The sequence below is a fragment of the Porites lutea genome, chromosome 5 (genome assembly GCF_958299795.1).
Source record: "Porites lutea chromosome 5, jaPorLute2.1, whole genome shotgun sequence".
NCBI classification, from domain to species: domain Eukaryota; kingdom Metazoa; phylum Cnidaria; class Anthozoa; order Scleractinia; family Poritidae; genus Porites; species Porites lutea.
The window spans coordinates 584,446-606,115 of NC_133205.1; the positions used below are offsets into that span (position 1 = coordinate 584,446).

A 21,670-nucleotide genomic window follows, 5' to 3' on the forward strand; every position below is an offset into this window, starting at 1 on the left:
GAATCATTAGTCCGTCACAACGGAAAAGCTTGGCTGCCTTTGACCATAATATATCAATGTTAGCTTTAGTTGTAACTTACTTAAACTATGTGTTTTTAAAAAGTTTCACTTCAAGAGTTCCCTGACCGGCCAGAGATTTAATGACATTTGGAAACTGCGAGACTGATCAAATAAATCAGCGATGCGGCACTGCAAGCACATTTTTCGGACGCCTTTGTTTAGTCTTCAGTGAAGCATACTATTTAACAATTTAATTTTTTTTTCGTCGTTATTGCAACGTAAAGGAAAAGAAATGTAGTACTGACATTCTATCGGCCAATCAGGAATGCCGTTTGCTCCGTCCGCTTTCAAACGGAGTTTAAAAATCTCTTACGGTTAATTGCCGCTCATGTAAACTATCATAGTCACAGTTCCTGGAGTCCTTAAAAATTAAGGTAAGTAATCGGCTCCTGCCTATAGTTACTGGGAGTAGCTTACTGGGCCCACTGGTATCATCTTAAAACTCGCAGCTCTCGCCGCCCGCACTGTACGTCATTCCTTTTGTCAGGGACTCGTATTTTGGGGGTACAGTGTGGAAAACGAACCAAAATCTTTCTCTGTACTTAATATTAGTAAGCTCAACGGCAAACTTCAATTGAGCGGTCATGTAACACGTATTAGCTGTGAACTTTTTAATCAGTCAGAGTTGCCGAGACCGCCGAGACGTACTAGTCTCCTTTAACTTTCAACTTTGAAAATGTTGGAACCTTAACCGACAGCAGGGCAGTTTTTCCATGCAAAGATCCCCGTTATATTGACGAAAAATTTAAAGTACCGTAAATGCTAAGCCCCCCACGCCCCCCCCCCCCCCGCCCCGGGAAGGGCTTATTTATTTCAACCCCTTTTAAAGAGAGGGGTGGCGGGAGGGGGGTAGGAGGGGGCTTATTTAATTTAGACAGGACAATGGTATGAGTTCTCCGTAAAAAAACTAAAATACAATAATACCACTACAGTCGAACCCCCCGTAAGCGATCACCCAATATGCAATATATGCAATAGTGGTCTCTTACGCCAGGTGGTCGTTTACAAGAATCGAACCGAAGAGGGTCTCTTCCAAGAAGATGTCCAGGCACATCTACTTTATGAAAGATGTCTAAGTTATGATATCTGTTGTTCCATGTTGTCACTAAAGTTCTTCGTATATTATAAGTAACGTAGTGCACACAGCGAAATAGAGATCAAAGACTGAGTCGAGTGGTCGTTTACAAGAGGTTAAAAACAATGGAAAAACATTAACCATCAGGCCCAAAAAGGTGGTCGCGGTCGCTTATAGGAAGTTGTCGTTTACTAGAGAGTTCCAACTGTACGGCTTTGCTTGAGAAAATTTTGGTGTTTTGGATTGGCGGTCGTTTATGAGAGAGGTGGTCGCTTACGACAGGTGGTAGCACGTGGAGGTTCGACTGTAGTCTGAAGAAATTTAGACGTTTACATTTTTCCCATAGTTTCTTAAATTAGACGTTTAGTTTTACCAGTGGAGGATCTAGACCTTCAGAAAAGTAAGGGGGGGGGGGGGGGGGGCGGGGGGGGTCATCCAGACCCTGAGCTAAGGAGGTAGCCCGGTCTAAAAAACGTTTTTTGGCCCTTCAGGCCTCAGTTTGTTCTAAAACTAATTAAGTGTGATGTTGTATTTATGTAATTAATCGGAGATACGGCTTTGGCTACTCTAAAATCCGATTTAAATAGAGTTATGTATGTATGTATGAACCGAGGTCAAACGAGAGAACGATGGAGAGTTAGCGAGGGAAAGAAGACAGACAGAAAATTAACCCTAAGAGATTTTTAAACTCCGTCTGCCATCGGACGGAGCAAACGACATTCCTGATTGGCCGATAGAATTTCAGTACTACATTTCTTTTCCCCCACGTTGCAATAACGAAAAAAAAAATCAAATTTTAAATAGTATGCCTCACTGAGAACTAAACAAAGGCGTCCGAAAAGTGTGCTTGCAGTGCCGCATCGCTAATTTATTTGATCAGTGTAACTCGCCGTTTCCAAATGTCATTTAATTTGGCCGGCCAGGGAACTAGTGGAAGTGAAACTTTTTAAAAACGCATTCGATGACGGTTTTTTTTCTCTCACCTTTCTCTCCATCCATAGTTTAAGTAAGTTGGAACTAAAGCTAACATTGATAGATTATGGTCAAAGGCAGCCAAGCTTTTCCGTTGTTTACGGACTAATGATTCTTTTGTAAGATTGATCAATGAAAGACTGCCTTCTTCGAAACATACATGGAAACAACCAGGTATGCGGTCGTTACATCAGAGAGTGAATGCAGTACGCCTAAGAAAACCTGCTGATGGTAGAGTATGTCTCGCGTTAAGACATCATTTGTGAGCATATCTCGTATTAAGACGTCATTTGTGATGGCTGTTGGCCTCACCGTCGCTTATATAATTTTGGTTCTTTTCTCTTGGTCTGGTCGCCAACGTACTAAGGCGCTCCCGGAACAGTTGCTGGTGAATGAAGTTGAAACCGACACGAAAACAAACTGCTTCTTTAAAGGTTTGAATCGGCATACATGGGAAGGGAGGTGCCTACAAAGTCTCGAAAAACTTTGCAATTTTCCAATCTTTCCCAAGGCACCAGATAGACGAGCCATCGTGGACAATGTTAACATCTCTTCAAATGCAAAACAAGTTACCGACCTTCACTTGCTGGGTTTTTTTCGACCCAATGTGACTGGGGAATATTTTTTCTCTTTTGAGACTAATGGATTTGAGGAGTTTTGGCTTAGTAAAGGCATTAGTTGGAAAGGGGGAGCGAAAATCGCACACGGCTACCCAACAGGCAAGCTTCAAGATGAATCTCTAGAATCTTCTAACTTAAGTGTGAAGTTGTTAGCCCAACATGCGTATTATATAGACATAGTGTATGCCCGGGGCGAAATAAGAAATAATAATGGTCCTCAAGTAAAACTTGCCTGGAAAAGACCCGATAAAAATGTCTTTGAAGTTATCCCTGGGGACTTTTTTGCTCTGTTCAAAAATGACAGTGACATGGCTGAAATGAAAGTTTACGATGACGATTTGCCTGACTTACTTGCTTGTGAATAAGTACGCCTTAAATTTGCAAGCGAACTCTTGAAGCCGGAGAGGATCAATTACTTAGAAAGCTCAGCAGTGAGGAATGCATTAAATTTTTGCGATTACAAACCCAGTTATCTTCTTAATCCGGCAAACGTAGCCGGTTTTAAACACAGTCATGGAGTTTATAAACATGCCCACAAAACGTACACTTTACCCTATTCAAGTGTCGATGGAATAACAAGGGGAAGGGCAGCATTTTTGGCTGAATTTCCTTTGGAAGAACGAGAAGCTCGCTCGGTAGTCGACAGATACACAGCTGCACTTAAGAAAAGTTACGCAGGGTGAGTCGCTTGTTGGTAATGTCTTACAAATATATTCTCGGTTTTCACCCACGTGAGAAAGCAGAAATAAAAATGGAAACCTTTTAATACAGAAAGTCTAGAATCTGGGAACTGAAAGAAGATAAATATACAAAAAGCCTTGCCAAGAATCAGGTCTATGCAATTGTTCATATGCGAGACATTCGGAAAAACGTTTTACCCAAATTTAGAAAGCTTTGTATCAGGGTCGTAACAAGGACATTTTTTTTGCCAACTGATGCCACATTTAGGCCGTAAATTTTGATCCTTGATGCCAAAATTGTTGCAAAACTTGATCCCTGATCCCGACGTGAATTTTTTTGATCCCTGGATTCAATCTGGGTTGGATTAACTGCGTGTACTTTATAAAAACTGAAAAAAAAGTGTTTCTCTTTTTATTTCTTTTGCAATAAGTTACACTCTGGTCAATGTCCATTAAGCAATTTCTTCCAGAATCCGTATTCGGCAAGCAAAGACTTTGACCAATTCTTTAGGTCAGTCATCTTAGCTCCAACCATGTCCAACAAACTGAGTCAACAGGTCAACAGGCAGAGAGTAAGTAATGTGTTAAAAAAAGCAACATAAGATAAATATCTTCAAATTCAAGAAAAGTATCTCCACGTTTTGAAGACAAGCGAATTGCATTAGTACAGTTTTGTACCGGATCGAAATGTTACAGCAATAATACAACTGAAGTGAAAAATGTTGGCAGGTTAATCCTCCAATTAAGGCGCATTTCAGAATTTTGTGGTCTTTGTTGTTACGTCGGAAAACCGGATCCCTGATCCCCTAACAGTAATGCTGATCCCGATCCCACGGCTTGTGATCCCAGATCCCGGCGCTGTGATCTCTGATCCCACCCAATTTTTTGCTGCTGATCCCTGATCCCATATACCCAGTTACGACCTTGTTTGTATGGAGACGCCATGTTTGTGTCCCTTTCAGGGGCACAAATATGGCCGCCTGAAACCAACAAAAACTACTGTTTTTGAGTTTTCTTACTTATTCGTTAATTCTTCGCCTGAGGAACTCATAAAGATTAAAGTAATATTCATTCTAAGACAAGGAATGTTTAGATAGCAAAATCTCCAAAAATCCGTAATGTTTTTAACCCACATAAGAGCTTTCCCAGTCGCCAGCTAAATGCCCGCGCGTGTCACGCAAAAAGCCTGGAAATTCAAGCGTCCTGTATCGCACAACAAAGGAGGTCATCTAATTTCTTTGCCACATTCCCGCTTTGTTGTGTTGGTAGTGAAAAATCCATGGCGCACGCTTGCGTTCTATTTCCAGTCCTCCCTTAACTGCACCGTCAATTATATCCCAATCCTCACCACCCCACGTGTCTTTGTTGAGGAATTTTTTTGAAAACCCTCCGAAGGATTCCCAATCCCTTTTGTACATTGCTATCGTGCCATAACTATAGTGATACCAGACGCCTAGGGGCATATTGCTACTGCCACCACAATGCAGAAAGATGATTTGAGGAGCGTAGACTGTGATTCCTTTGAAACAATGCTGAAATCAAAATAAGGTAATAGATTAGACAAAGGTGAAAGACCAATCGGAGGACGATGTTTACCTGTTACTAAGTTGATTCTCCCGTAGATCAGTAAGTACCTTATGGTTTATTGTGACCCAAGAAAAGCCTCGCGTGCCAACTACTCTGCCGGAACATTAAACACTTTAGTCAAAGTGGTACAGAAACTGGCAAGAAAAACTGTTATTTTTAGTATGTTTAAGATGGTTGAAAGTCACTCTCCTCTTGCTATCCATGACGCCGTCCACAATTACCCGGATCAATTTGAAATGTGTGGACTACCCTTCTATAAGCAAGGGTCCTCAATAGGGTTTTTAAATCCCACCATCCCGACCAAAATTTTCCCTTTATCCCGAAATCCCGAACGTTTTTATCGGTCAATCCCGATCCCGGTCATATTTTCTAATGTACTTACGTCACAGCATGATGTCCAAATTAACAGTGTTGAGGGAAACCTTTTATAGGGTTTTCGAGGCGAAGACGTCATTTTCAGATTTATCCGGATTACATTATGGACGGTGTAGGCTTATATTGGCAGAAATCTTACCTTACGTATATCACTTATGGTCTGACTTCCAATATCAAGATGAAGATCTATAGTAACAACAATAGCGTCTGGATCATCAACCGATTTTATAGCCTCATTGAAGGACTTAGTCCTCGAATAGGGTCCAGGATTTATGATAAAATGATAATTCTTTAAGATGCTTCTTTGTAAAGCCTGTTTGATATCAATATCGGGGCTTCCAAAGTCATATATAACGACGTGCAAATGATCATCATTTGTTTCTTGCACGATCTTTTCAACGTTCTTTATAAAATGATGAACCCATCGACCCAGATTCTTAGCCGTGAGTATTAAGTAGACATCAGCTGTCCTGTTCCACTGCAGAGCGTCAGGATAACATAAAAAAGAAGCGTTTTTTCCATGAGGTACAAAGACATATTCTGACAATAAGTAGCGTGTTCCATCGGTGATATCCTTAATGACAAGCTCAAGTAGATATCTCTTCCCTTTCTTGGGGTCGTGTTTCATCTCTACGCGCTTGATGGTGTTGAATTCGTATTTCCTGCAGTATAAAGAGAACTGTTAACCTATGAAGTACTGTCTTATGTGTTAAATAAACGCTTTTCACCGCGAGCTTGTTATTAAGGGGGCAGTCTGGGAGCAGTCTGGAGGCAGTGTGGTTAAAAGCATTATTTTTTGAATATTTCCGTCCTTTTTCTTAAATATTTAACCAATATTTGATCAAGAGCCATAATGGGAGTCCTTGGTTCAATTAGTTTTTGAGAATTTTTGGGTGTTTTCTCAAGTGTTTTTAAAATATTAGACGGAGGGATGTTTGAAATTTTGGAAAACCTTGGGAAATACCGTAAAATTCCGAAAATAAGCCCCTCCAAATATTAGCCCCCCAAACTCGTAACGCAAAAAACCTCCGTTAAATCGCCCCTCCAAATATAAGCCCCCGGGGTAGTTAAAAAATAAAACAAAGCAAAAACTGTACAGTAACACATAAATTTTTGCGTTTGACAAAGAACTATTATGTATGTGCCAAATGATTCCAGTCAAAAAGTGTCACAGTATATTGCTGTTTGCGTAGTTCACTCTTAACTCTTGGCTTGGATTTCCTCGTTTCATATAGGGCTAGTTGGATCTCTATAGCATTTCTTAGAACCCCCTCCCCCCAGAAAAATACTTGCGATTGTGCTGCCTTTCATTGTTGACAAAGCAGTATCCTTGTAAGAGATTATAAACAAGCGACTGACCCTGCGTAACGTTTCTCAAGTGCAGCTGTGTATCTGTCGACTACCGAGCGAGCTTCTCGTTCTTCCAAAGGAAATTCAGCCGAAAATGCTGCTCCTCCTCTTCCCCTTGTTATTCCATCGACACTTGAATAGGGTAAAGTGTACGTTTTGTGGGCATGTTTAAAAACTCCTTGATATTGTCTAAAACCGGCTACGTTTGCCGGATTAAGAAGATAACTGGGTTTGTAATCGCAAAAATTTAATGCGTTCCTCACTGCTGAGCTTTCTAAGTAAGTGATCTTCTCCGGCCTCATGTATTCGCCTGCAAATTTAAGACGTATTGATTCACAGGCAAGTACGTCAGGCAAATCGTCATCGTAAACTTTCATTTCAGCCATGTCACTGTCATTTTTGAACAGAGCAAAAAAGTCCCCAGGGATAACTTCAAAGACATTTTTATCGGGTCTTTTCCAGGCAAGTTTTACTTGAGGACCATTGTTATTTCTAATTTCGCCCCGAGCATACACTATGTCTATATAATACGCATGTTGGGCTAACAACTTCACACTTAAGTTAGAAGATTCTAGAGATTCATCTTTCGGAAGCTTGCCTGTTGGGTAGCCTTGTGCGATGTTCGCTCCCTCTTTCCAACTAATGCTTTTACTTAGCCAAACCTCCACAAATCCATTAGTCTCAAAGGTGAAAAAATATTCGCCAGTCACATTCGGTCGAAGAAAACCCAGCAAGCGAAGGCCGGTAACTTGTTTTGCATTTGAAGAGATGTTAACATTTTCCACGATGCCTCGTCTATCTGGTGCCTTGGGAAAGATTGGAAAACTGCAAAGTTTTTCGAGACTTTGTAGGCACCTCCCTTCCCATGTATGCCGATTCAAACCTTTAAAGAAGTGGTTTGTTTTCGCGTCGGTTTCAACTTTATTCACCAGCAACTGTTCCGGGAGCGCCTTAGTACGTTGGCGACCAGAGAAATAGAAAAGAAGCAAAATTACATTCAGGGCGGTGAGGCCAGCGACTATCACAAATGACGTCTTAATACGAGATACGCTCACAAATGATGTCTTAACGCGAGTCATACTCTACCGTCAGCAGGTTTTTCATAGCCACAGTCTGATAGTGCATTATTTCATTTATATTCATTTGCCTTCTGCACTCTCTGACGTCACGAACGTGTTGTTTCCAGATATCATGAGGACCCGCATGTTGCACACCACATGACGCCGGCGTTGTTAAGGATGCTAGGTTTTGAGTGACAACCAATAAACCTTCTATTGCGAAAAGCAATTATTTTCCTCACCGTTTGGTCAGTAAATACATTTTTTAACAAGATTAAGGCGGCATCTGGCGACAGAGTAATTAGAGAAGAGATTTCAATTTAACATATACCTGAGATTTGCTGTCAATGATGTAAAGCGTGTGCAAACGGGTTACATAAAAAAATCTCCGTTATTTAATGACGGATTTGCGGAAATACTATTGTTAGCAGTAACTCGACCTAAATTCCTAAAGATGTCATAGTAGAGGCAGAAAACACAAAGACCAAGCGATCAAATGGATTCGGTCGAATAGTGAAATCGTCAGCCCGCGAAAACGTGCCCAAAGCCCGCCAAAAATTACCAAGTCTCGCCGCTGCCGCTATTTAACTCGTTATCCAGTCAAGAAAAGCTATGTATTGGAGGAAAATGAAATCACTTGCGCACAGAAGAAAATTAAGGGTTAATATGTGTGATATGTTTTAGCTCGAGTAAGCGAGTGTTACTGTAATGCCATGGTGTTCTAAACTCTTAAGTGCTATTTTTAAAGCAACAGAAACACTAGGTGGCACGCCCGTGATTCTGTGAGTTAGACACCACGGCATTATGAAATCGCTTGCGCACCAAGTGGAAATTTACAGGTTAATATGTTTTAGCTCGAGTAAGCGAGTGTTATTGTAATGTCATGGTGATCTAAACTCCTAAGTGCAATTTTTAAAGTAACAGAAACACTAGGTGGCACACCCGTGATTCTGTGAATCAGACACCATGGCATTATGAAATCACTTGCGCACTAAGTGAAAATTTTGAAGGTTAATATGTCTTAGCTTGAGTAAGCGAGTGTTATTGTAATGCCATGGTGATCTAAACTCCTAAGAGCAATTTTTAAAGCAACAGAAACACTAGGTGGCGCGCCCGTGATTCTGTGAGTTAGACACCACGGTATTATGAAATCACTTGCGCACAGAAGAAAATTAATGTTTAATATGTCTGATTTTTTAGCTTGAGTAAGCGAGTGTTATTGTAATGCCATGGTGATCTAAACTCCTAGGACCAATTTTTAAAGCAACAGAAACACTAGGTAGCACGCCCGTGAATCTGTGAGTTAGACACCACGGTATTATGAAATCACTTGCGCACAGAAGAAAATTAATGGTTAATATGTCTGATATGTTTTAGCTCGAATAAGCGAGTCAGTATTGTAATGCCATGGTGATCTAAACTCCTAAGAGCAATTTTTAAAGCAACAGAAACACTAGGTGGCACGCACGTAGTTCTGTGAATCAGACACCACGGCATTATGAAATCACTTGCGCACCAAGTGGAAATTTAAAGGTTAATATGTCTTAGCTTGAGTAAGCGAGTGTTATTGTAATGCCATGGTGATCTAAACTCCTAAGTGCAATTTTTAAAGTAACAGAAACACTAGGTGGCACGCCTGTGATTCTGTGAATCAGACACCATGGCATTATGAAATCACTTGCGCACCAAGTGGAAATTTAAAGATTAATATGTTTTAGCTGAGTAAGCGAGTGTTATTGTAATGTTATTGTGATCTAAACTCCTAAGTGCGAGTTTTGTTTGTTTATTTTTGTTTATTTTTTCCTCCATTTATTTATTTTACAAGCCATTTATATTGTATTACAAGATTGAAGAATTAAAGATGCTATTTGTAGAATTAAATATCCGTTTACAAGAATAAAAGGAGAGGGCAGGATATAGTTAAACTAATTACTTTCCCTTTGATTAAATTACAGTTTTATTTAGGTTAAAAGAGAAAAAAAGAGAAAAGTATAAACCCTATAAACTATGAAAAATATATGAAAAATATTCAAAAGAGAGGGAAAAAAAGCACATACACACACACACATAAAAAATATAACATTTGAGAGTCGGTGTGGCGATGATTAATACTGAGCAAGATAATAGTTGAAAAGTGCTCTTTTAAACAATTTTTTTAGTTGTTTTTTCACGTATAGATAAAGGAATATCATTCCAATAATAGCATCCTATGACTGTTGGACAGAATGTTCTTAAATTTATTCTAAAGCTACTATACTGGGATTTAGGTGTTGCAGGGATGCACTTCTTGTGTCATAATTATGTTGCTCAGATACCGAGGCCAGCGTGAAATTAGACGGCTTTTTATCTACAAAGTGATCGTAAATCAGCTGACAGGTTTTTAGCTTAACAATGTCAGGAAGCTTAATTAGGCCAAGGTTTGCATAATGAGGCGTAATATGATCACGAAATGGAAAGTTATTAGAGAGATTAAGATTCACGGTTACCGCAAACGACAAACGTCGGACTCAAGTTGAGAATTTCTCAGAATAGAAAATAAGCAGATAAAAACAGTCCCGAACGATTCCTATGGTTAAAACTGGGATAAAACTACTTATTTTTGCGTAGAAGCAATAAAGAGTAAACGGAAAATAAGGGGGAAACTTGGTCACGTGGTACAAATTCACGTTTGCCGTTTGGCGTAAACGTGAATCTTAATCTCTCTATTAATGACTCTCACAACTTTGTTCTGTAGCTTTACTAATTGTGATACATATACTAAAGCTTCGTAATTATTACCCCATAGAATGCAACCGTAGTTTAAATAGGGGTAGACAAGTGCATAGTAGATACTTATCAAAGACTGGGTTGTTACATGTCGTTTCAGTTTTGCGATTATATTTACACTTTTGCTGATTTTACTACTGATGTGGTCAATATGATCATGCCAAGACAAAAAGCAGTCAATAACTAATCCTAAGTATTTAATAAAGGATTAAATTAACTGCAAAAACCGTGGACGAAGATCCTGCTAGTTGTAAGCGTTGGATCTCTAGAGAAGAGATCAAATCAGCCAAAATATAAAGAACAAGAACGAAGACTACAGCAAAGCTGATTTAAAACAACGTGTATTGTTTTTTATAACAATATTTCGGCTGGCCATAGCAACCTTCTTCAGGTTTACAGATGTTACTGAACTTATGTAGCAATCACAATATTATATAGATGGAGAATGTCGCAATAAAAGGGAGAGGCGGAAATGACGTACAACATAAAAACTGGAAAGGAAAAATACGAAGGATATGGATTACAATAATTCATCACGGCGGTTTAGTCCATGAGCTTAAAGAGTCATGGCCTTATCTATCAAATGCGACTCCCTGGCTTTACGAAATGAGTCACGTGAAGAATGAATTTTCTCTAGTGGGATTAACTGTATGTCAGTATGAGAATGGTTAGAGTGAGAGAGAAAGTGTTCAGAAACAGTAGTGGGTTTAGATTTAATGTTAGTTTTGTCGACTGCACGTCTGTGTTCGTTAAATCTGTCCTTGACGCGTCGCTTAAACCGCCGTGACGAATCTGATTGTAATCCATATCCTTAGTATTTTTCGTTTCCAGTTTTTATGTTGTACGTCATTTCCGCCTCTCCCTTTTATTCGTTCCCCTCCCCCTCCTCCGTCATTCATGTTTTTTTTGCTCTTGTCCCAGCTTTCTAGACGAACCTCGCGAGGAAACGCTTGCTACGCAGGCTAACACAATGTAAATAAATTTGAGTAAAGTGGCCGAGTGTTCTGAAGTTGCGCATGCTCTGTTTGAAAAGACATTTGTAATTTTTACAATAAAATCGATGATGTATTTACGGAGGTTTCGGTTATCGTTAGAGGAGACAAACGCATATTTTGATTGTGTTAATTGCTCCTGTCGGAATAAAATGTTATATAAGATGAACACACGATGACGTGCGAGTAATAAGTTCCAGGGATTTCTTATAGTTTCCGATCTTCGGTCCTGAACTATGTTGTCAACACTTCCTTTGTTTTAAAGTGCGCAATCGGTCAATTCAGATGACCGTCGTGCACGTTTCCAAGGCTCGCTTGTCATCATGTTTCCACAAAGAATCATTAGTCCGTCACAACGGAAAAGTTTGGTTGCCTTTGACCATAATATATCAATGTTACCTTTAGTTGCAACTTACTTAAACTATGTGTTTTAAACTATGTGTTGTTAAAAAATTTCTCTTCCAAGAGTTCCCTGACCGGCCAAATTGAATGCCATTTGGAAACGGCCAGACTGATCAAATAAATCAGCGATGCGGCACTGCAAGCACATTTTTCGGACGCCTTTGTTTAGTCTTCAGGAAAGCATACTATTTAATAATTAATTTTCGGAACATTTTTTGTAAAATTTCTTTCTTGCCTACCTCTCCTAGGATTTTCGAACATCTAAAAAATGTTATAATTGCCCATTTTTAACGGATTTTTACCCTAAAAAGGTCGCCTAGAATTTTCGGGAGTCTTTTTTCTGGCTGAAACTTTTGTAAAGGTAAGTTTTGATCCCTATAGTTTTCGGATAACTTGACCTTCAGCTAGGAAATCCGAACAGATGAAAAATTTTTAGGGGATAAAAAGATGCCTACCGTTTAAATACTAAAATACGTTTAACAATGCTATGTTTAAAGGGGCTATGTCACCCCACACGCATGTGCGAGCCAATGAAAACAAACTTCGGAACTTCCGACTTTTTCAAGTTCTGTCGGAGATTTTGGAAGGCTGTTTTTATCTGTCCAAATCTCAGCCATCGTTCGATAGTTAGCGAAGTTTTATATTAAGAATCGTTCTATGGTGGTTACAGAATAATTTTTTGGCGTTATTCTGAAATTGTTTGCCTGTGGAATGTTTTTACGTGGATTTACTGTGTCCTCTTATCAGCGGCCGTTCTAATGGCAGAGTTAATGACGGCTACTCCACAATGAGTGATGGAATCTTTGATGGAATCTTCCCTATAGTTCACAGAACCTTTCTATTGAGTTATTTTAGAGGCTGCTGGCTCTTGGATTTTTCTTGTGCTCAAAGTATAAGGACATGTAATGAAGCGGCTATCGAGTTGGTGGCGGCTGTTTTTTGTAAACGATTACAAGAGCATCATGCCACGAGTTTCGTGACGAAACTAAACTCCTGGCGAAGGAAACATTATAAAATTCGGCTAGATTCCTTCTTGTATTTATCTGGATTCACTGCAAAGATAAACACGACCGTTTGCTCGTCCAGATTGTTCTCAACGGACTTAGAGAGGCACCTTAGTACGAGTTAGATCCTGTAAATGCCCATGTTTTTGAACTGTTAGCCTGAGTATCAGGCCTTCCTAAGGGGATGGGGGAGAGGAGATTTTTGATGGGGGAGGGGAGAGGGGGGAGAAGAGAACCATCTTTCCCCTTTTCCCCCAGAACCGCCTGATACTCAGGCTATTGAACTCTTTGTGTTCGAGCATATTTTTGGAAAATAGCAGAGTTTACTTTCCCTTTTTATCAACGGACTGCTTATAGTGGAGAAGTATACCAATGATTCTTGGTTCTGTTTTTCTCGACGTCGCAGTGATTCGGCACGATCGAACAATTTGGCGCGATAATGTATGTTTCCCTAAGATCAAAACAAAGACTTGATGTCTCTTGTTCTATCAGCATCTAAATTATAAAATCACTAGCGACAGACAAGTCTAATTGTTAATGATTTGAAACAGTCTTGGTCCTTATCTTCGGTCTAGCGTCTTTTGTAGCTCGTTTGTAAAATACAACTTCGATTTATTTTGTTGAATAAGACAATATGTTGTTGTTGAATTTTTGTTTGCGCTCTATTTTATGAATGGCATGCGTTTTTACTTCAAAACTACAAGTAAAATTGTCGTCACAATTTTATTCTTGATCTAGCATAACCAGAGAAGGAACGTTCCGTAAATTCTATCGAAATATCCCTTATCTAAACCCATTTCGCTTGTTAACCTCTCTAAATTCGGAGCCTTGGACGTGACAGAGAAGATGGAGAAAGTCACGCGTTAAAAACAATAGAATTTTGACAGTTGAAAGTAATTTGCATAACCTAGAGCGCATGCTCTCCAGCTGACGTAGCCCCTTTAAGTGGTTTTGAACTATCTTCTCGTTGGGTGCCCCTGAACTTTGAAAATGTTGGAACCATAAAAAAACTAAAATACAATAATACCACTCGAACCCCCCGTAAGCGATCACCCAATATGCAATATATGCAATAGTGGTCTCTTACGGCAGGTGGTCGTTTACAAGAATCGAACCGACAGGCTTAAAACGTGGTCGCGGTCGCTTATAGGAGGTCGTCGTTTACTAGAGAGTTCCAACTGTACGGCTTTGCTTGAGAAAATTTTGGTGTTTTGGATTGGCGGTCGTTTATGAGAGAGAGGTGGTCGCTTACGACAGGTGGTAGCACATGGAGGATCGACTGTAGTCTGAAGAAATTTAGACGTTTACATTTTTCCCATAGTTTCTTAAATTAGACGTTTAGTTTTACCAGTGGAGGATCTAGACCTTCAGAAAAGTAAGGGGGGGGGGGGGGGGGGCGGGGGGGTCATCCAGACCCTGAGCTAAGGAGGTAGCCCGGTCTAAAAAACGTTTTTTGGCCCTTCAGGCCTCAGTTTATTCTAAAACTAATTAAGTGTGATGTTGTATTTATGTAATTAATCGGAGATACAGCTTTGGCTACTCTAAAATCCGAGTTAAATAAAGTTATGTATGTATGTATGAACCGAGGTCAAACGAGAGAACGATGGGGAGTTAGTGAGGGAAAGAAGACAGACAGAAAATTAACCCTAAGAGATTTTTAAACTCCGTCTGCCATCGGACGGAGCAAACGACATTCCTGATTGGCCGATAAAATTTCAGTACATTTCTTTCCCCCCACTTTGTAATAACGAAAAAAAAAATCAAATTTTAAATAGTATGCCTCACTGAGAACTAAACAAAGGCGTCCGAAAAATGTGCTTGCAGTGCCGCATCGCTAATTTATTTGATCAGTGTAACTCACCGTTTCCAAATGTCATTTAATTTGGACGGTCAGGGAACAAGTGGAAGTGAAACTTTTTAAAAACGCATTCGATGACGGTTTTTTTTTCTCTCATCTTTCTCGACGCGCTCTCCATCCATCGTTTAAGTAAGTTGCAACTAAAGCTAACATTGATAGATAATGGTCAAAGGCGGCCAAGCTTTTCCGTTGTTTACGGACTAATGATTCTTTTGTCAGATTGATCAATGAGAGACTGACTCCTTCGAAACATACATGGAAACAACCAAGTATGCGGTCGTTACGTCAGAGAGTGCCGCACGCAAATAGGTGGTTTTCACGTTACGCCATCGCCGCCATGCTGGTGGACGGTAAACAAAAGATCGCTCATTAGCTCGCTTTGTTTGTCCACCAGCATTTGTTCATTTCACATGTTATGTGTGTCTCCCGAGATTGCATTTAAACCACCTATAAAGTAAATAAAATAATGCAGTACGCCTAAGAAAACCTGCTGATGGTAGAGTATGTCTCGCGTTAAGACATCATTTGTGAGCATATCTCGTATTAAGACGTCATTTGTGATAGCTGTTGGCCTCACCGCCCTGAATGTAGTTTTGGTTCTTTTCTCTTGGTCTGGTCGCCAACGTACTAAGGCGCTCCCGGAACAGTTGCTGGTGAATGAAGTTGAAACCGACACGAAAACAAACCAGTTCTTTAAAGGTTTGAATCGGCATACATGGGAAGGGAGGTGCCTACAAAGTCTCGAAAAACTTTGCAATTTTCCAATCTTTCCCAACGCACCAGATAGACGAGGCATCGTGGACAATGTTAACATCTCTTCAAATGCAAAACAAGTTACCGGCCTTCGCTTGCTGGGTTTTCTTCGACTCAATGTGACTGGCGAATATTTTTTCTCTGTTGAGACTAATGGATTTGTGGAGTTTTGGCTAAGTAAAAGCATTAGTTGGAAAGGGGGAGCGAAAATCGCACACGGCTACCCAACAGGCAAGCTTCAAGAATCTCTAGAATCTTCTAACTTAAGTGTGAAGTTGTTAGCCCAACATGCGTATTATATAGACATAGTGTATGCTCGGGGCGAAATTAGAAATAATAATGGCCCTCAAGTAAAACTTGCCTGGAAAAGACCCGATAAAAATGTCTTCGAAGTTATCCCTGGGGACTTTTTTGCTCTGTTCAAAAATGACAGTGACATGGCTGAAATGAAAGTTTACGATGACGATTTGCCTGACGTACTTGCCTGTGAATCAGTACGCCTTAAATTTGCGAACGAACTCATGAAGCCGGAGAGGATCACTTACTTAGAAAGCTCAGCAGTGAGGAACGCATTAAATTTTTGCGATTACACACCCAGTTATCTTCTTAATCCGGCAAACGTAGCCGGTTTTAAACACAGTCATGGAGTTTATAAACATGTCCACAAAACGTACACTTTACCCTATTCAAGTGTCGATGGAATAACAAGGGGAGGAGCAGCATTCTTATCTGAATTTCCTTTGGAAGAACGAGAAGCTCGCTCGGTAGTCGACAGATACACAGCTGCACTCGAGAAAAGTTACGCAGGGTGAGTCGCTTGTTGATAATGCCTTGGAACAATGAAAGGCAGCACAATGGCAATCAGTTTTTTTTCTGGGGGTAGGGGACCTGTCTAAGAAATTTTATAATGACAGGAGCCTATATAGTCTGCTGATAAAAATGACTAATGGCTTTGATTTATACTATCAGGTGCAGTATTACAGAAAGCTTCCAGTCTCCAATGCAAAATGCACTCCTTAGCAACTGGTAGATATATGTTTAAACTTTTTGTGCAAATGAAAGGCACCGAGGCACCTGACTGAAAATAGAAATCGTACCCACTTTATAAAATTACTTATTTTCACCGAGTTACAATTCAGCCTTCCATGCACGGTTTTTCCAATCATCTCATCGCGTCTCAACTCAGCACGGTTAACTATTTTAGTTCAACTCGATTACACGCATCGCAATTAGTCGACGCTCTACACAGGAACTTCGGCGAAACTAAATTTCCTTGGGATAAACCGACACAATCGCCAGCTGGGACGATTCTACCTGATACAGCTCCTATTCCTTGGGTATTTTAGCCACATAAAGAACATGTCGACTTAAATCTTTCAAACGAAAATTCAGCATGCCGATTGGGCATTCTGGTTGTTTTTTGGGGAAAAGGTTAGAAAAGGTATACACACTGAACCAGCAGGAGCCGGCTCCTGGAACCAGTTAGTCCTTTCGGGGCTCAGAGCCGCACCTTGTTGTGGTGGTGGACTATCTGGTATTTGTCTACTAATATCATAGGTGACGAATTACTCCTTAATTTTGGCGCAAAATTTCAGCGTTAATTTGTAATTTCACATGTGAAATTACCAAATTGCCATGGCAACCTGCCGTACGTCTCCGTTTCAAGATGGCGAGGAAGTTTTAAAATGTCATGAATGAAGATGTCGGGGCATAAAAAGACGCTTTAGAAAACCTGAACACACGAAAGAGCACATCAAGAAGGATTCTTAGAGGTATGTTGTGGAAAAATTCTGAAAACTTAAGCCAAATTTTAGCTCTAAACGTTTGAGAGAGTGAAGTTCACGATCGATCGATACGATCCAGGATAAACAAGTCAAAAATCCTCGATTGCTAACGTAATTCGTCACCCATGATATTAATAGGTATTTTTAAAGGCTCGGGGAAATTATTAGGATTTGGACAAAACGCGCGTGAAATTATTCCCTGATTTCACTCGTCACCATTTGATTACACATACCAATTATTGTATTCTCTTCATGCTTTTAAATTTTGAACAAGCCCCAAATCTAACGTGTAAAATTCCGAAAACAGTAAGCCCCGGGGCTGATATTTTTCAAAGGCCCTTTTGGGGGGCCTTATATACGGAGGAGAAATTTGCGTATCAAAATCGGCCGGGCTTATACTGCATGGGAGAGAAATTTACGTCTCCAAATCGATTGGGCTAGCTTATAGTTGGAGGGAAATTTTAAGTCAATAATTTGCAGAGGGTTTTTACTGAAACTCACCTTGAGGACGTAGATCTTACTAAAACTCAGCCATGCAAGTACTTTTTGTATATGGAACGACCGAAATCCAAGCCAAGAGTTAAGAGAGAACTACGCAACAGCAAGTGACACTTTTTGACTGCAATCATTTAGAGCACGTAATAGTTCTTCGGCAAATGCAAAAATGTATGTGTTACTGAACAGTTTCTGCTTTGTTTGTTTTCATTTGAGGGCAATTTCCAAGTACAAATCCCCGGGGCTTATATTTGGAGGGGCGATTTAACGGAGGGTTTTTTGCGTTACGAGTTTGCGGGGCGGTACTTTACTTTTACGGTATTTTCAAAGGTTTTCCAAAATTTTAAACATCCCCCTCTCTCTAATATTTATACATTAAAAACATTTGAAAAATCACCTACAAATTTAGGCTCTATTTGGCGCCGCTCTCTCGGACCTCCCCAAGAAGAGACGGCCGTTTGAAATCTGCTCCAGGAAAATAAATTTATGCTACCTGCTCGATTTGAGCAGGAAACGATCTGATTGCTGGTAATTGACAATAGCTAGCTTGCGAAAACAGAGGAGCGAGGGGAAACGGCTGTTTTCGCTGGTTAGACAATAGCAAACTGGTCATTCGTCCAGCCGGTGTGTTCGGGGGAGGCGCGCGGGCTCATTTCCAAAACAGCGGCTGGTAATCTAACCTACCAAAAGTTCGCAAAAAGTAATTTAACCGAGGATTCCAAACGTAACTGAGTCTTTTTTTGATTGAATGAAATATTGGCTAGATATTTAAGAAAAAGGGCAGATATAAACGAAAAACAATGCTTTTAACTAGACTGCCCCCTTAATTTAATAACCCACTACAACAAGCTTCACGGTGAAAAGCGTTTATTTAACACACAAGACGGTACTTGATCGATTAACAGTTTCCTTTATACTGCAGGAAATACAAATTCAACACCATCAAGCGCGTAGAGATGAAAGACGATCCTAAGAAAGGGAAGAGATATCTACTTGAGCTTGTCATTAAGGATATCACTGATGGGACACACTACTTATTGTCAGAATATGTCTTTGTACCTCATGGAAAAAACGCTTCTTTTTTATGTTATCCTGACGCTCTGCAGTGGAACAGGACAGCGGATGTCTACTTAATACTCACAGCTAAGAATCTGGGTCGATGGGTTCATCATTTTGTAAAGAACGTTGAAAAGATCGTGCAAGAAACAAATGATGATCATTTGCACGTTGTTATATATGACTTTGGAAGCCCCGATATTGATATTAAACAGGCTTTACAAAGAAGTATCTTAAAGAATTATCATTTTATCATAAATCCTGGACCCTATTCGAGGGCTAAGTCCTTCAGTGAGGCCATAAAATCGGTTGATGATCCAGACGCTATTGTTGTTACTATAGATCTTCATCTTGATATTGGAAGTCAGACCATAAGTGATATACGTAAGGTAAGATTTCTGCCAATATGAGCCTGCAGATTTATCCGGATTAGAATGGATGAACAATTCTTGCAAGGACCATTTGGACAAACAGCAGCGAGGGAAAGCCGAATCTTGTCGTAAATCAGGATCGGTAGTGTAAAATAACACTTTAAATTGAAGGCAAGGCTGATCGGACAGCTAAAGGTTCCAAATTTATTGCCCAATATTTCGACCACAACAACAACAACAATAACAACAAATTCTATTGAAAATTGGAAAATAACTAATTACATTACTTTCCCACCCGCAAATAGCTTATAAACTAATCGAGGCGGGGCTCCATCAGGGGCTAGAAAAGCTAAGTGGACGGTCCATTCTAATCCGGATAAATCTGAAAATGAAGTCTTCCCCTCGAAAACGTTACGTAAGGTAGCTACTGATGATGTGGCAGGTAAACATAGTCCTCCGATTGGTCTTTCACCTTTGTCTAATCAATTACCTTATTTTCATTTCAGCATTGTTTCAAAGGGAAGACAGTCTACGCTCCTCAAATCATCTTTCTGCATTGTGGTGGCAGTAGCAATATGCCCTTAGGCGTCTGGTATCACTTGAGTTATGGGACGATAGCGATGTACAAAAGGGATTGGGAAGCCTTCGGAGGGTTTTCAAAAAAATTCCTCAACAAAGTCACGTGGGGTGGTGAGGACTGGGATATAATTGACGGTGCAGTTAAGGGAGGACTGGAAATAGAACGCAAACGTGCGCCATGGATTTTTCACTACAAACACACCAAAGCGGGAATGTGGCAAAGAAATTAGATGACCTCCTTTTGTTTTTTGTCTTGATGTTAATTCAAGGGCGGATTTAGGGTGGGCTTAGTAGGGCCCGGTCCACCCTCTTGTCCGGGAATTTTTTTGCTTTTGTCAACGTGTGTCGGGTGTTACTTCGGCTTTGTACTAAATATTCTCGCAGAATACATGCAGTAAATATGCGTCTTTGACAATAGGTCATTTCAGGAGTGGTCATTTGCATGATGGCGTCATTTTACTGCCAGTGACCAGGATCCTTCAAGGTTTTGCTTTCTTTTGCAAATTAGAGCTTTTGTTATTTAAACCTCACTGGGATTACCAAATTTTAATATGAATTCTGGTCGTAGTAGTAAAATGCTATCATTGCTATCATTGGTTTTGTAATAGAAAAGATTTACAGTTTCTTTTAAAGGCAAAACTATTAAGAGACTTCAATTCTTTTGGAATAGTTTCCCAAATTAGAGCTGAGTAAATTGCTTGATGGCTCAAATAGCATACATGACTTGAAAATCACAAGTTTAGAATTTGCTGACGAATGTTATTAAATTTAATGCTTGAAAACACATTACAACTTTCTTTGTAAAGGAATGTTCTAAACCTCATCATTGTCACCAAATCTCTTAGTACCCTCTTCATTTCCACCATCATCACCGTCATCATCATCATCATCATAGGCAACATTAACAACATTATCGTTCCCTTGATCGTCATCATCATCATCATCATCATCATCATCATCATCATCATCATCATCATCAACAACAACATCAACAACATTATCAACACTTTGCTTCTCTAAATTGTGAATAGCACAATCTACATGTTCAAGGGCATCCCCACTAAAGGTAGTCACTTCCCTCAGTTGCCTAATTGCTTTGAGATGGAATTTGGGCCTCAAAACGTAGTGTGCTTGTTCGGGAAATGAGCCCACTCTCCTCCACCCAACACTCTCTTCTCCGAGAGGAACAAGAGAGCGGCGGAAATCGAGCCTAAAAATATCTGTGAACCTTTGGTTACCTTTTGTTTCTAAACATTAGTCTCTCCACCATTTCATCATATTGCCTATAATTTACTTTCCTCGTCAAGATTTGGGGAGGGGGTTATCATTTTTTCTTTTGGACAAGAGGGGAGGGCTGTCAAAAATTCTGAATGATGTGGGGGGGATCTTAAAAACTTTTGCCCCTTAAAGAAATATCCTCTGCCCCCTCCTGCAGTATACATAATGAATGCAGCCTAAGTCCAGAATTTTCCAACTCTTCCGGCTGTTTTGACTCGAAGTCAGAAGCTCTATTTCCTGTCCATATCCAAAAGGCATTAACAAATTATATCATTGTCTGTACGCACCAAATTTTAACGACACAGGAGATGCTTTGGAACGGTAGCAACAGCTTTCTTTTCGAGACGAATTAAAACAGTTACAAACACGTCTAACTTATCGCAGTTTGAATAATAGCAGAATATAGTCTCGTCATTTTCTTTAACGGTCACTCAAGATCACTTTTGAAAATGTATGTTGAATAGCATACGAGTCAAGTTTATAAAAATGCGTTGTTTGTATTTTATTTTGTAACTATGCTGACTAATACGCCTTATGCAGCTGATGGTCAATCTT

General features: G+C 40.0%; 3 protein-coding genes across 3 annotated transcripts in view; 1 reads left to right on the forward strand and 2 right to left on the reverse strand.

Moving 5' to 3' along the window:
- The window catches only part of LOC140939038 (uncharacterized), a 63,887-nt gene that overhangs the window by 13,079 nt on the left and 29,138 nt on the right, over nucleotides 1-21,670 (reverse strand). The window lies entirely within an intron of this gene.
- LOC140936750 (uncharacterized) lies at nucleotides 4,583-7,798 on the reverse strand. Its single transcript, XM_073386236.1, has 3 exons — nucleotides 6,729-7,798; nucleotides 5,509-6,031; nucleotides 4,583-4,939 (listed from the first exon to the last, which is right to left on the reverse strand). The coding sequence occupies exons 1-3, from the start codon at nucleotides 7,796-7,798 to the stop codon at nucleotides 4,637-4,639; spliced, it is 1,896 nt and encodes a 631-aa protein (XP_073242337.1). The 3' UTR covers nucleotides 4,583-4,636.
- LOC140936752 (uncharacterized) lies at nucleotides 15,303-20,067 on the forward strand. Its single transcript, XM_073386237.1, has 3 exons — nucleotides 15,303-16,360; nucleotides 18,754-19,276; nucleotides 19,765-20,067. Exons 1-3 carry the CDS (start codon nucleotides 15,303-15,305, stop codon nucleotides 20,065-20,067), a joined length of 1,884 nt encoding a protein of 627 aa, XP_073242338.1.

Excerpts from the sequence above, each read along its gene's own strand:
- LOC140936752 (XM_073386237.1), top strand. The coding sequence starts at position 15,303 with ATGTCTCGCGTTAAGACATCATTTGTGAGCATATCTCGTATTAAGACG. Across the intron at positions 16,361-18,753 it reads CTCGAGAAAAGTTACGCAGG|GAAATACAAATTCAACACCA; the intron begins GTGAGTCGCTTG and ends TTTATACTGCAG. Across the intron at positions 19,277-19,764 it reads CCATAAGTGATATACGTAAG|CATTGTTTCAAAGGGAAGAC; the intron begins GTAAGATTTCTG and ends TTTTCATTTCAG.
- LOC140936750 (XM_073386236.1), bottom strand. The coding sequence starts at position 7,798 with ATGACTCGCGTTAAGACATCATTTGTGAGCGTATCTCGTATTAAGACG. Across the intron at positions 6,032-6,728 it reads CTTGAGAAACGTTACGCAGG|GAAATACGAATTCAACACCA; the intron begins GTCAGTCGCTTG and ends TTTATACTGCAG. Across the intron at positions 4,940-5,508 it reads CCATAAGTGATATACGTAAG|CATTGTTTCAAAGGAATCAC; the intron begins GTAAGATTTCTG and ends TTTTGATTTCAG.